Genomic DNA, 15,434 nt, shown 5'->3' with positions numbered 1-15,434 from the left:
TCCCCTCTGTCTCTCTCTCCATCTCTCCCCTCTGTCTACCTCTCCATCTCTCCCCTCTGTCTCTCTCTCCATCTCTCCACTCTGTCTCTCTCTCCATCTCTCCCCTCTCTCTCTCTCCATCTCTCCCCTCTGTCTCTCTCTCCATCTCTCCCCTCTGTCTCTCTCTCCATCTCTCCACTCTGTCTCTCTCTCCATCTCTCCCCTCTCTCTCTCTCCATCTCTCCCCTCTGTCTCTCTCTCCATCTCTCCCCTCTGTCTCTCTCTCTATCTCTCCCCTCTGTCTCTCTCTCCATCTCTTCCCTCTGTCTCTCTCTCCATCTCTCCCCTCTGTCTCTCTCTCCATCTCTCCCCTCTGTCTCTCTCTCCATCTCTCCCCTCTGTCTCTCTCTCCATCTCTCCCCTCTGTCTCTCTCTCCATCTCTCCCCTCTGTCTCTCTCTCCATCTCTCCCCTCTGTCTCTCTCTCCATCTCTCCCCTCTGTCTCTCTCTCCATCTCTCCCCTCTGTCTCTCTCTCCATCTCTCCCCTCTGTCTCTCTCTCAATCTCTCCCCTCTGTCTCCCTCTCCATCTCTCCCCTCTGTCTCTCTCTCCATCTCTCCCCTCTGTCTACCTCTCCATCTCTCCCTACTCTCTCCCCTCCATGTTCTTTTCTTCTCCTACTACCCCCTCATGTATCTCCCTCCCTCCCTCCAGTTCTGCGTTCCAAGAAGCGGACATCGTGAGTTCTAAAGACAGCGGTCACGGGGACAGCGAGCAGGGAGACAGTGATCACGACGCCACCAACCGGGGTCATGCCGGTGAGTCCTGCCATAATTACCCTGGCTAAAGATCTCCGTAATGGGGGAGGATAATGCCCGAGTCTCAGTGCTTCGGTGGTGATGCAGAACGGTGATTTTTAATTTCCTTAATTTGAGCGCAGCAGCGGGGTCTGCCGGCCGCTGGTGGGAAAGCCTGAATATAAATCAGAGACAAGGTGTTGATTATGTTTCACACCGGATGTTACCGGGCGGATGAGAGGAAGATACTGTGGATTATTTACCCTCCTTCTCTGTCCTCTCTCTCTCTCTCTCTCTCTCTCTCTCTCTCTCTCTATCTCTCTCTCTCTCTCTCTCTCTCTCTCTCTCTCTCTCTCTCTCTCTCTCTCTCTCTCTCTCTCTCTCTCTCTCTCTCTCTCTCTCTCTCTCTCTCTCTCTCTCTCTCTCTCTCTCTCTCTCTCTCTCTCTCTCTCTCTCATTCTCTCTCTCTCTCTTTCTCTCTCCCTCTCTGTGTGTTTTCTCCCCCGTTCTCTCTCCCTGTCCCACGTGGTGCTGAAAGAACAGCACATTGAAAGGGGAGAGTTGTAGTTAATGTTGGTGTGTTTTTTGCAAATCAACGAGGCAGCAGGTGAATGAAATAAATCATTATTCTGCATCATCCTAATCAGATGTCAAGTTGCTGTCTGTTTGTTGTGTTGTTTGTTGTGTTGTTTGCTGTCTGTTTGTTGTGTTGTTTGCGTGGCAACGTGGCGAGAGCAAAGGCCTTTGTTTCTAGTAAGTTGATATGATGACAGGATTGGCTTGGTATGGCCTTCATGATGGCAATGGCCCAACCCCAAAACGATTGGATAACTGCAGCGCCTCATTTCTACACACACACACACACACACACACACACACACACACACACACACACACACACACACACACACACACACACACACACACACACACACACACACACACACACACACACACACACACACACACAGGACCAAGTTACAGGCAGTGGATTGTGTCCAGTTATCCATGGTTTATATTGGCCGATATTCTGTTGTATTTCTGTTCTGGACATCTATTTGATTTCCACCTGTTTATTGATTAAAGTGGAGCCAGACAACGCCAGGACAGTATCACAATCCAATTTGGAATTGATTTGACCTTTACTTGACCTTTACTTTAACGTTACCGTAACACAAACGTCTAGACAATCTGGCTGCCAAATATCATGTCAATGTGGCGTTGGAATACAGAATGGAGTATGGGTCGTGCCGTGCGTAGGTTATCAGATGGCTTGGACGGGCCTCAGTACGTGCGTAGGTTATCAGATGGCTTGGACGGGCCTCAGTACGTGTGTAGGTTATCAGATGGCTTGGACGGGCCTCAGTACGTGTGTAGGTTATCAGATGGCTTGGACGGGCCTCAGTACGTGCGTAGGTTATCAGATGGCTTGGACGGGCCTCAGTACGTGCGTAGGTTATCAGATGGCTTGGACGGGCCTCAGGACGTGCGTAGGTTATCAGATGGCTTGGACGGGCCTCAGTACGTGCGTAGGTTATCAGATGGCTTGGACGGGCCTCAGTACGTGCGTAGGTTATCAGATGGCTTGGACGGGCCTCAGGACGTGTGTAGGTTATCAGATGGCTTGGACGGGCCTCAGTACGTGTGTAGGTTATCAGATGGCTTGGACGGGCCTCAGGACGTGCGTAGGTTATCAGATGGCTTGGACGGGCCTCAGTACGTGCGTAGGTTACCAGATGGCTTGGACGGGCCTCAGTACATGCGTAGGTTATCAGATGGCTTGGACGGGCCTCAGTACGTGCGTAGGTTATCAGATGGATTGGACGGGCCTCAGTACGTGCGTAGGTTATCAGATGGCTTGGACGGGCCTCAGTACGTGCGTAGGTTATCAGATGGCTTGGACGGGCCTCAGTACGTGCGTAGGTTATCAGATGGCTTGGACGGGCCTCAGTACGTGCGTAGGTTATCAGATGGCTTGGACGGGCCTCAGTACGTGCGTAGGTTATCAGATGGCTTGGATGGGCCTCAGGACGTGCGTAGGTTATCAGATGGCTTGGACGGGCCTCAGGACGTGCGTAGGTTATCAGATGGCTTGGACGGGCCTCAGTACGTGCGTAGGTTATCAGATGGCTTGGACGGGCCTCAGTACGTGCGTAGGTTATCAGATGGCTTGGACGGGCCTCAGGACGTGCGTAGGTTATCAGATGGCTTGGACGGGCCTCAGTACGTGCGTAGGTGATCAGATGGCTTGGACGGGCCTCAGTACGTGTGTAGGTTATCAGATGGCTTGGACGGGCCTCAGTACGTGTGTAGGTTATCAGATGGCTTGGACGGGCCTCAGTACGTGTGTAGGTTATCAGATGGCTTGGACGGGCCTCAGTACGTGTGTAGGTTATCAGATGGCTTGGACGGGCCTCAGGACGTGTGTAGGTTATCAGATGGCTTGGACGGGCCTCAGTACGTGCGTAGGTTATCAGATGGCTTGGACGGGCCTCAGGACGTGCGTAGGTTATCAGATGGCTTGGACGGGCCTCAGTACGTGTGTGTGTGGCTGATCATTTGTTCCTCAGTTCTATTTTAGATGGTAACAGCTTAGTTCTCAATAGGAGGGCCTCGACACCCTTCTTTTTTGAAAGGAGAGGCACTTGTTTTTCACAAGCTCTTGTAGTAGCAGGTGTTTGCGTGTCTCTCTCTCTCTGTGTGTGTGTGTGTGTGTGTGTGTGTGTGTGTGTGTGTGTGTGTGTGTGTGTGTGTGTGTGTGTGTGTGTGTGTGTGTGTGTGTGTGTGTGTGTGTGTGTGTGTGTGTGTGTGTGTGTGTGTGTGTGAGGCAGAAAAGGTGGTTATGTTTGTAGTGAATGAGAATACCACAGGGAGTTTTAAAGGATGTTATATTTAGAGAGAGTGAAAGAAGAATGTAATCTTTATTTAAATATTTGCACATCATTGCAACACTGTATATATACATATTACGACATTTGAAATGTCTTTATTCTTTTGGAACTTTTACAAGTGTGATGTTTACTGTACATTTGTAGTGTTTAGTATCTACTTCACTTGCTTTGGAAATGTAAACATGTTTCCCATGCCAATAAAGCCCTTGAATTGAAAGAGAGAGATTGCGAGAGAGGAGAGAGAAGAGAGAAGAGAGAAGAGAGAAGAGAGTAGAGAGTAGAGAGTAGAGAGAGAAGAGAGAAGAGAGAGAGACAGACAGGCAGACAGACAGACAGACAGACAGACAGACAGACAGACAGACAGAGATTAAAGGTAAAATGTTAAAACATAATAAAGAGATAAGAAGTAGTAGGAAAATGTTGTCCAGCTTCCAGACTACTGTAGGGATGTTGTCCAGCTTCCAGACTACTGTAGGGATGTTGTCCAGCTTCCAGACTACTGTAGGGATGTTGTCCAGCTTCCAGACTACTGTAGGGATGTTGTCCAGCTTCCAGACTACTGTAGGGATGTTGTCCAGCTTCCAGACTACTGTAGGGATGTTGTCCAGCTTCCAGACTACTGTAGGGATGTTGTCCAGCTTCCAGACTACTGTAGAGATGTTGTCCAGCTTCCAGACTACTTTAGGGATGTTGTCCAGCTTCCAGACTACTGTAGGGATGTTGTCCAGCTTCCATACTACTGTAGGGATGTTGTCTAGCTTCCAGACTACTGTAGGGATGTTGTCCAGCTTCCAGACTACTGTAGGGATGTTGTCGGGCTTCCAGACTACTGTAGGGATGTTGTCCAGCTTCCATACTACTGTAGGGATGTTGTCTAGCTTCCAGACTACTGTGGGGATGTTGTCCAGCTTCCAGACTACTGTAGGGATGTTGCCCAGCTTCCAGACTACTGTAGGGATGTTGTCTAGCTTCCAGACTACTGTAGGGATGTTGTCCAGCTTCCAGACTACTGTAGGGATGTTGTCGGGCTTCCAGACTACTGTATGGATGTTATCCAGCTTCCAGACTATGGTATGGATGTTGTCTAGCTTCCAGACTACTGTAGGGATGTTGTCCAGCTTCCAGACTACTGTAGGGATGTTGTCGGGCTTCCAGACTACTGTAGGGATGTTGTCCAGCTCCCAGACTACTGTAGGGATGTTGTCTAGCTTCCAGACTACTGTAGGGATGTTTTCCAGCTTCCAGACTACTGTAGGGATGTTGTTCAGCTTCCAGCCTACTGTGGGGATGTTGTCCAGCTTCCAGACTACTGTAGGGATGTTGTCCAGCTTCCAGCCTACTGTGGGGATGTTGTCTAGCTTCCAGACTACTGTAGGGATGTTGTCCAGCTTCCAGACTACTGTAGGGATGTTGTCCAGCTTCCATACTACTGTAAGGATGTTGTCTAGTTTCCAGACTACTGTAGGGATGTTGTCCATCTCCCAGACTACTGTAGGGATGTTTTCCAGCTTCCAGACTACTGTAGGGATGTTGTCTAGCTTCCAGACTACTGTAGGGATGTTGTCCAGCTTCCAGACTACTGTAGGGATGTTGTCCAGCTTCCAGACTACTATAGGGATGTTGTCCAGCTTCCAGACTACGGTAGGGATGTTGTCCAGCTTCCAGACTACTGTATGGATGTTGTCCAGCTTCCAGACTACTGTAGGGATGTTGTCCAGCTTCCAGACTACTGTAGGGATGTTGTCCAGCTTCCAGACTACTGTAGGGATGTTGTCCAGCTTCCAGACTACTGTATTGATGTTTTCCAGCTTCCAGACTACTGTAGGGATGTTGTCCAGCTTCCAGACTACTGTAGGGATGTTGTCCAGCTTCCAGACTACTGTAGGGATGTTGTCCAGCTTCCAGACTACTGTATTGATGTTTTCCAGCTTCCAGACTACTGTAGGGATGTTGTCCAGCTTCCAGACTACTGTAGGGATGTTGTCCAGCTTCCAGACTACTGTAGGGATGTTGTCCAGCTTCCAGACTACTGTAGGGATGTTGTCCAGCTTCCAGACTGTAGGGATGTAAGTGGTCTCTGATACCTGGTTGGTTGTATGTGATATTAGTGCTTCTACCTTGCTCTCAGGTGGGATGTGTTTATATCAAGTATTTTCAGAGCGTGGGTCTATGTGGGTGTATGTGGGTCTATCTGGGTGTATGTGGGAGCATGTGTGCTGCTGTGTGTGTTTGTGCATGCTCGTGCATGTGTGTGTGTCTGTTTGTCCGTAAGAAGGTCTCATCTTTCATTCTGTCTCTTGAACACGCTAGCTCTCTGTAACACTCCACTGATCACTAATTCATTTCCGGAGGAACCTTTGCATAGCAATTATCAAACCAAGGTTAGGCCTGTAGCACCTCCACCTATAATGCTGCAGTCAAGCTGCCATTCTGGGGACACAACACCTTCCACACACCTATGGATATATAAGCAACGGTCGCCATTGTGGATCAGAATACACTACAGTACCATCACTTAATGTGGTAAAGCATTGTATTCACCTGATTATACAACCCCTAACTTAACCTACCCATTTTAAAACAATTATGTTGACTCTTTTAAAATTCAAGTGGCACTATTAGTTGGAATAGCTTCCATTGACTTTACTTGTAGCTAATATCTTGTTTTATAAGTACTTATTTTGACTTTGAGTTGGAATACCACCATGCATCAACTGATAACCCCCAACCTCACTCCAAGCAAACCTATTTTAAAGTCATGATTTGAATTAGGTGAATGTTTTTCTCATTAGTTGGGACGTTGTCGCCCTAATCAGAGCTGACAGGGTAGATCATGAGGAAAACAAGATGAGCCGTTGAGATGGGCAGAATGAAGGATAAAAGAGAGAGGGAGATGGACAGAATGAAGGATAAAAGACAGAGAGGGAGATGGGCAGAATGAAGGATAAAAGAGAGAGAGGGATGTTGTCCAGCTTCCAGACTACTGAAGAGATGTTGTCCAGCTTCCAGACTACTGAAGAGATGTTGTCCAGCTTCCAGACTACTGAAGAGATGTTGTCCAGCTTCCAGACTACTGTAGGGATGTTGTCCAGCTTCCAGACTACTGAAGAGATGTTGTCCAGCTTCCAGACTACTGTAGGGATGTTGTCCAGCTTCCAGACTACTGAAGAGATGTTGTCCAGCTTCCAGACTACTGAAGAGATGTTGTCCAGCTTCCAGACTACTGAAGAGATGTTGTCCAGCTTCCAGACTACTGTAGGGATGTTGTCCAGCTTCCAGACTACTGAAGAGATGTTGTCCAGCTTCCAGACTACTGAAGAGATGTTGTCCAGCTTCCAGACTACTGAAGAGATGTTGTCCAGCTTCCAGACTACTGAAGAGATGTTGTCCAGCTTCCAGACTACTGAAGAGATGTTGTCCAGCTTCCAGACTACTGAAGAGATGTTGTCCAGCTTCCAGACTACTGTGGGGATGTTGTCCAGCTTCCAGACTACTGAAGAGATGTTGTCCAGCTTCCAGACTACTGAAGAGATGTTGTCCAGCTTCCAGACTACTGAAGAGATGTTGTCCAGCTTCCAGACTACTGTAGGGATGTTGTCCAGCTTGATGCACAGAATGAAGGATAAAAGAGAGAGGGAGATGGGCAGAATGAAGGATAAAAGAGAGAGAGGGAGATGGACAGACTGAAGGATAAAAGAGAGAGAGGGAGATGGACAGAATGAAGGATAAAAGAGAGAGAGGGAGATGGACAGAATGAAGGATAAAAGAGAGAGAGGGAGATGGACAGAATGAAGGATAAAAGAGAGAGAGAGAGATGGACAGAATGAAGGATAAAGGAGAGAGAGGGATGGAGAGACTGAATGAAAGATAAGAAAGAGATAGATGGAGAGACAGAATGAAAGATAAGAAAGAGAGAGATGGAGAGACAGAATGAAAGATAAGAAAGAGATAGATGGACAGAATGAAGGATAAGAAAGAGATAGATGGAGAGACAGAATGAAAGATAAGAAAGAGAGAGATGGAGAGACTGATGAAATATTAATAGGAGACGGAAGAGAAAGAGAAGAGAGGACCTGAGAGACAAGCTATGAGGTATCTGGTCCCAAACAGCTCACTATTCCCTATATAGTGCACTACTTTTGACCGGAGGCCATAAGGTGACCCATCTGGCACTGGTCAAAAGTAGTGCCATATATAGGGAATAAGGGAGGGGTTTGGGATGCGTGCCAGGGCTTTTTATAACAATCATTATCTTGACGTTTGTGTTGTCGTGAACAACAGGCGTGACAAATTACTGAATTAAATATCCACAGCGACTGCATTAGATTGGTGATTACGAATTAGTGACGCCTGCCGAGTAGACTTAAGTGTGTGTATGTGCGTGTGTGTCGAGTCAGATTGTGTGTGTGTGTGTGTGTGTGTGTGTGTGTGTGTGTGTGTGTGTGTGTGTGTGTGTGTTGTTAGTCTCGTCTGAGGTGAGCTGTGAGTAGAAGTGAACACGGTCCGTTTTAAAACTGTGGCAGCTATAAGACCAAATGACCCTGATAGAGGAAGAGTTGTTCTCTTGTCTAGAGTCCTGGAGCACATATCATTACGTCTGGAGACATGTGTTATTGAATGATCTTATCGTAACACTAACGTCAGCAGTGGCTTATCAATGATCACTTATTACTACAGCTAATTATTAAAAAAAATGTAAGCAAATCGTTGCCAACCCTGAAGTACCATGGACCCCCCCCTTCTCTCCCTCCCTCCCTCCCCTCCCCTCCCTCCCTCACTCGCTGTCCCCCCTCCCTCCCTCCCTCCCTCCCTCCCTCCCTCCCTCCCTCCCTGTCCCCCGCCCCCCCACCCCGTCCTCCCTCCCTCCCTGTCCCCCCTCCCCCCCTCCTTCCTCAGTCGTTCTATTAAACTGCTTTGACTGAGCCACTACAGCCAGGTCAGCTATTACTTCAAACAACTCTGAAGGAGGGAAGAGGAGGAGGCTGGGTGAAAGAAGAGATGTATTTTTAAAGTACTCAGTATAACAGGGTCTGGATGTCTGCGTCTGAAATAGCTCCCTATTCCCTACATAGTGCACTACAGGACCCTATGGGCCCCGGTCTAAAATAGTGCACTGCTCAAGGAACGGTGTGCCATTTGGGATGTAGTGAAGGTATTTTGCCGTCAGCCAAGACCGAAACGAGCCAATAACACATCTTCACCTCTCTCCAGTTCCCTGTGAGAGGGACTAGTCTACCGACTCGCTAGCAACGTACATAGCAACAACAACCGCCGCTGGGTACAAGCCAAAAGTGAACAGCGTCAGCAACGGTAATTTTAACCATGACGATATAACGTGTTACTGCTGTAAATGAGAATGTGACATCACCAACACATGGCATGTTCTATCTGCTCCATAGATTTATAGTTGCCAGACATTGCTAGCTATGGGGTCAAGTGTTCTATCTGCTCCATAGCTTTAGGATTGCCATATGTTGCTAGCTATGGGGTCACGTGTTCTTTCTGCTCCATAGCTTTATAGTTTCCATACGTTGCTAGCTATGGGGTCACGTGTTCTTTCTGCTCCATAGCTTTAGGGTTGCCATACTTTGCTAGCTATGGGGTCACGTGTTCTTTCTGCTCCATAGCTTTAGGGTTCCCATACGTTGCTAGCTATGGGGTCACGTGTTCTTTCTGCTCCATAGCTTTAGGGTTCCCATACGTTGCTAGCTATGGGGTCACGTGTTCTTTCTGCTCCGTAGCTTTATAGTTTCCATTCGTTGCTAGCTATGGGGTCACGTGTTCTTTCTGCTCCATAGCTTTAGGGTTGCCATACGTTGCTAGCTATGGGGTCACGTGTTCTTTCTGCTCCATAGCTTTATGGTTGCCATATGTTGCTAGCTATGGGGTCACGTGCTCTTTCTGCTCCATAGCTTTAGGGTTGCCATACGTTGCTAGCTATGGGGTCACGTGTTCTATCTGCTCCATAGCTTTAGGGTTGCCATATGTTGCTAGCTATGGGGTCACGTGTTCTATCTGCTCCATAGCTTTAGGGTTGCCATATGTTGCTAGCTATGGGGTCACGTGTTCTTTCTGCTCCATAGATTTATAGTTGCCAGACATTGCTAGCTATGGGGTCAAGTGTTCTTTCTGCTCCATAGCTTTAGGGTTGCCATATGTTGCTAGCTATGGGGTCACTTCTTCTATCTGCTCCATAGCTTTAGGGTTGCCATATGTTACTAGCTATGGGGTCACGTGTTCTTTCTGCTCCATAGCTTTAGGGTTGCCATATGTTGCTAGCTATGGGGTCACGTGTTCTTTCTGCTCCATAGCTTTATAGTTTCCATACGTTGCTAGCTATGGGGTCACGTGTTCTTTCTGCTCCATAGCTTTAGGGTTGCCATATGTTGCTAGCTATGGGGTCACGTGTTCTTTCTGCTCCATAGCTTTATGGTTGTCATACGTTGCTAGCTATGGGGTCACACGTGTTCTGTTTGCTCCATAGCTTTATGGTTGCCATACATTGCTAGCTATGGGGTCACACGTGTTCTATCTGCTCCATTTCTTTATGGTTGCCATACGTTGCTAGTTAAGGGGTCACACGTTGACAGTTTGTGCTGTTCTGTGAAGGGAGTAGTACAAAGTGTTGTACGAGACCTTCAGTTTCTCTGAAATTTCTTGCATGGAATAGCCTTCATTTCTCAGAACAAGAATAGACTGACGAGTTTCAGAAGAAAGTGATTTGCTTCTGGCCATTTTGAGGCTGTAATCGAACCCACAAATGCTGATGCTCCAGATACTCAACTAGTCTAAAGAAGGCCAATTTAATTGCTTCTTTAATCAGCAGAAAAGTTTTCTGCTGTGCTAACATAATTGCAAAAAGGTTTTCTAATGATCAATTAGCCTTTTAAAATGATAAACTTGGATTAGCTAACACAACGTGCCATTGGAACACAGGAGTGATGGTTGCTGATAATGGGCCTCTGTACCCCTATGTAGATATTCTATAGAAAATCAGCCATTTCCAGCTACAACAGTCATTTACAACATTAACAATGTCTACAATGTATTTATGATCAATTTGATGTGATTTTAATGGAGAAAAAAAAAGTGTTCAAAAAAACAAAAAAACAAGGACATTTCTAAGTGACCCCAAACTTCTGAACGGTAGTGTATATCGCTCTCTCTCTCCCTCCCTCTCTAACTCCATCCCTCTTTCTATACTTCTCTCCCTCTCCCTCTTTCTCCCTCTCCCTCTCTCTCTCTACTTCTCTCCCTCTCCCTCTATCTTGCTCTCTATCCGTCTCTCCCTCCCTCTCTAACTACATCCCTCTTTCTATACTTCTCTCCCTCTCCCTCTCCCTCTCTCTCTCTACTTCTCTCCCTCTCCCTCTATCTTGCTCTCTATCCGTCTCTCCCTCCCTCCCTCTCTAACTACATCCCTCTTTCTATACTTCTCTCCCTCTCCCTCTCCCTCTCTCTCTCTACTTCTCTCCCTCTCCCTCTATCTTACTCTCTATCCGTCTCTCTCTACGTTTAAATCCTATATGCCTCTCTCTCTACCTCTATCTCTATATAACTCACTACATATATTCCTCTATCCCCCTCTCTCTATCTCTATCCCTCTTTCTCTCTACTCCAGTCTATGTAAGTCAAAGTAATTAGTAATATCATACTGTTTTGGGATACGAGAAACAAGGTGGAATAACACAGATAAGAGAAACAGAATAGCACTGATGGAGACAAGGCGGAATAACACAGATAAGAGAAACAGAATAGCACTGATTAAAACAAGGTGGAATAACACAGATAAGAGAAACAGAATAGCACTGATGGAGACAAGGTGGAATAACACATAGATAAGAGAAACAGAATAGCACTGATTAAAACAAGGTGGAATAACACATAGATAAGAGAAACAGAATAGCACTGATTGCTTATTAGCAACGTGATGGCTTGTTTGTTTTGGTTGTGTGTGTGTGGGGGGTGTCTGCTTTGTGCGTGTGGGTGTGGGGGTGGGGGGGTGTCTGCTTTGTGTGTGTGTGCATTTGGTGTGTGTGCATTTGTTTACGGTTTGTGGATCTCTGTTTGTGTTTGTTTGTGCATATACATTTTTGTGTGTGTGTGCGTGTGTGTGCGTGTGTGTGTGTATGTGTGTGTGTGTGTGTGTGTGTGTGTGTGTGTGTGTGTGTGTGTGTGTGTGTGTGTGTGTGTGTGTGTGTGTGTGTGTGTGTGTGTGTGTGTGTGTGTGTGTGGGTGCATGTGTGCGTGTCTTGATGAGGTCATTCTGTAATATATAGCTGCTGGCAGGGGATGTCATTGCAAGTCATTGTTTTGTCTTGTTTATTTCCTGCTCTGGGGGAAAAAGGTGCAGGGGATAAACAGCCTATGGTGACACGTGCACACACACACACACACACACACACACACACACACACACACACACACACACACACACACACACACACACACACACACACACACACACACACACACACACACACACACACACACACAGAGAGAGACACCGGAGGAAACATGCAGCCAGAGAGAATAACAGTTTAATTTGACATCATCTGACAAGGCTTCTCTGCACCTATCCTCATCCCACTCTCTCTCTCTCGGCTTGTTTGTTCTCTGTCTCAACTATGTGCAGATGTGAGAGACAGAGAGAGAGATAGCTAAGAGAGAGATAGCTGAGGGAGAGATAGCTGAGAGAGAGACAGAGAGAGAGGGGAGAGAATGAGAGAAAGAGAGGGAGAGAGAGAGATGAGATACATGGAGATAGGAGAGGGAGAGATGGAGATAGGAGAGGGAGCGATGGAGAGAGGAGAGAGAAAGAGAGAGAGAGAGAGGAGAAAGAGAGAGAGGAGATGAGAGCGAGCGAGAGAGAGGAGAAAGAGAGAGAGAGGGAGGGAGAGAGAGGAGATGAAGGAGAGAGAGGGAGGGAGGGAGAGCGAGCGAGAGAGCAAGAGAGAGAGAGAGGGAGAGAGCGGAGAAAGAGAGAGAGAGAGACATAGAGAGAGAGAGGAGATGGAGGAGAGAGAGAGAGAGGGAGGGAGGGAGAGAGAGAGAGAGAGTGAGAGAGAGAGAGAGAGAGAGAGAGCGAGAGAGAGAGACAGACAGAGAGAGGGAGAAAGAGAGAGAGAGAGAGAGAGAGGGAGAGAGAGACAGAGAGAGAGAGAGAGAGAGAGAGAGAGAGAGAGAGAGAGAGACAGAGACAGAGAGACAGAGACAGAGAGACAGAGAGAGAATGAGAGAGAGAGAGAGACAGAGAGAGCAGCACTGCAGCAGCAGTATTATCAACGATCAAGATTTGTCACACACACACACGCATGCACGCACACAGGCACACACACACACACACACACACACACACACACACACACACACACACACACACACACACACACACACACACACACACACACACACACACACACACACACACACACACACACACACACACACACACACACACACACACACAGTATAATCAGCGGGACAGATTTGTCTAAGCAGGTCCTTTGATCTTCAGCCCTCTCAGCCACGGTATGGAGGAATTACTGACGGGAGAGATTGAACCCTTCTTCTCCTACATTCCCTCCCCCTCTCCTCTCCTCCCTCCAACCTTCGCTCCACTCCTCCTTTGATCACTCCATTCCCATGTGTCGGCATTGTCTTGGCATTGGGAAAACTGAAAAAATCCAAATCCAATATGCACCACGATTAAACTGGAGGTTTCATTTTGTTACTCTCTTCCTCCATCTCTCTCTCCCTCTCCCTCTCTCTCTCCTCGTACTCTGTTTCTCTCTTCCTCCCTCTCTCTCTCCCTCTCCCTCTCTCTCTCCTCGTACTCTGTTTCTCTCTTCCTCCCTCTCTCTCTCCCTCTCCCTCTCTCTCTCCTCGTACTCTGTTTCTCTCTTCCTCCATCTCTGTCTCCCTCTCCCTCTCTCTCTCCTCGTACTCTGTTTCTCTCTTCCTCCATCTCTGTCTCCCTCTCCCTCTCTCTCTCCTCGTACTCTGTTACTCTCTTCCTCCATCTCTCTGACTCTCCTCGTACTCTGTTTCTCTCTTCCTCTCTCTCTTTCTCTCATTCTCCTCCTCTTCCTCTGTTTCTCTCTTCCTCCCTCTCTTTCCTCTCGCTCTCTCTTCCTCAGGCCCTCTTTTTCTCTCCCACCATCTCCCTCTCTCTTTTTCCCACTCTCTCTCTCTCTCTCCCTCTCTCTTTCTATCCCTCCCCTCTCTCTGTTCCTCTCTCCCTCTCCCTCCATCCCTCTCTTCCACTTCCACTTCTTTTATATTCCCTTTTTATATTCCCTTTCTTCTCTCTAAGAGTGACTAATTAACTCAACTGTACCTCTTTTACGCTCAGCGTGAGTTATTGGATCGCAATTTTCTCCTTTTTGTTTTGTCTCAGCTAGTATTTTGGCAAATGCTCAGTGTCAATGAATTGCCCGTCTGTGTCGAATTCAAAAGGAAGCAAAAATCGTTCAATAATCATCATCACTCTATGCGGCTTTTTGTAGTGTATTTCAGAATATAATTGTTGTTTTTTGTCCTAGTGTAATGTAACTTTGTCTCACATTGTGTTCCAAATGGCACCCTATTCCCTACATGGATCCAAGATGGCGTAGCAGTCAGATGTCCTTTGTCCTCGTCCTGTCCCGTGTATATATATTTTATATATTTTTCTTTGCATATCTTTTTATATATATATTCTTTTCTTCTTAAAAACTCAACTTCAAAACACTCTCCTGCAACCCACCTCACCAAATGTGGTGCGGATCTGGGTTTTTTTCTTCCTCAAAGGTATTATTCACCTCGTATCCGAAATCTACAACAGAAGCTAGCCAGAAGTTAGCCAGCTCACAAGCTAACGTTAGTAGTTCAGCTAACCACAGCTAGCGCTCATCAGCTATCCTTTAGCTCGGAAAACTATTGCCAGTTTTGTACAACGCGACTCAGACCAGAGCATACCAGACCTATTTTCTCTCCATATCCCCGGATTTTTAACTCAAGCTCTGGACATTTACACCTGGATCTTGCAGCTAACTAGCTGCTATCCGAGTGACTATCGGCTAACATCAATTCCGGAGCAAACACCAATTATCCCGGAGCTAGCCAGCTGAAGAGTTCCATCAGCCACTCCTGGGCTACAATCACCTATCCGGACCCGTTTTACTGCCGATGCGGAGCCCCACCGGGCCTTCACGACTGGGATACCGACGTTATCTGCCCGAGGGAGTATTTCAACCGGCCCCTCCATCGCGACGTAACCTGAACGTCCATATACTAACTGCGGCCCGCTAATCGTTAGCTGTCTTGAGCATATCGGCTGCTATCTGAACAGGTCTATCGAACAATCTTCTTAGGCCACTATAACTATTTTGACAATTGGATTGGTCCCCTCTACCACACGGAACCCCACTAATCTACCGACGGAATTGCACGGCGTGGCTAAAAACAGACCTCCATCTTCTGCTAGCTTGCTACCCATGACTAGCTGTCTGAATCACGAAGCTAGCACCAGTTAGCAAACACAATTCTACAACTCACAACCTCTCTTTCGCCACCGCCATCCGGCTTGGATTCTCTGTCGACACGACCACGTCTGGTCTGCAGACAAATACCCCATCCGCTGTGCCCTCAACCGGCCTCCGCCTGAGCAGACCACCCCCCCCGGGCTACTAACTTTAAACGCCGCGGGCTAGCTTAGTGGAGGCCTCACTACTCCATCTACGGCTGCCCCCTGGACACTATGATCACTTGGCTACATAGCTGATGC

At 47.4% G+C, this 15,434-nt stretch overlaps 1 protein-coding gene across 6 annotated transcripts in view; it reads left to right on the top strand.

Annotated features, from left to right (window-relative positions):
- LOC129848420 (protocadherin-10-like) overlaps positions 1 to 15,434 on the top strand; it is a 46,006-nt gene that overhangs the window by 8,790 nt on the left and 21,782 nt on the right. For all 6 annotated transcript variants that reach the window (XM_055915663.1, XM_055915664.1, XM_055915662.1 and 3 more), the window contains exon 3: positions 694 to 797. In XM_055915663.1, the coding sequence (XP_055771638.1) occupies positions 694 to 797 (104 nt within the window). The remainder of the gene's footprint in view (positions 1 to 693; positions 798 to 15,434) is intronic.

The sequence above is a fragment of the Salvelinus fontinalis genome, unplaced genomic scaffold (genome assembly GCF_029448725.1).
Source record: "Salvelinus fontinalis isolate EN_2023a unplaced genomic scaffold, ASM2944872v1 scaffold_1031, whole genome shotgun sequence".
Lineage (NCBI taxonomy): Eukaryota > Metazoa > Chordata > Actinopteri > Salmoniformes > Salmonidae > Salvelinus > Salvelinus fontinalis.
This window is presented reverse-complemented; position numbering and strand designations above follow the sequence as displayed.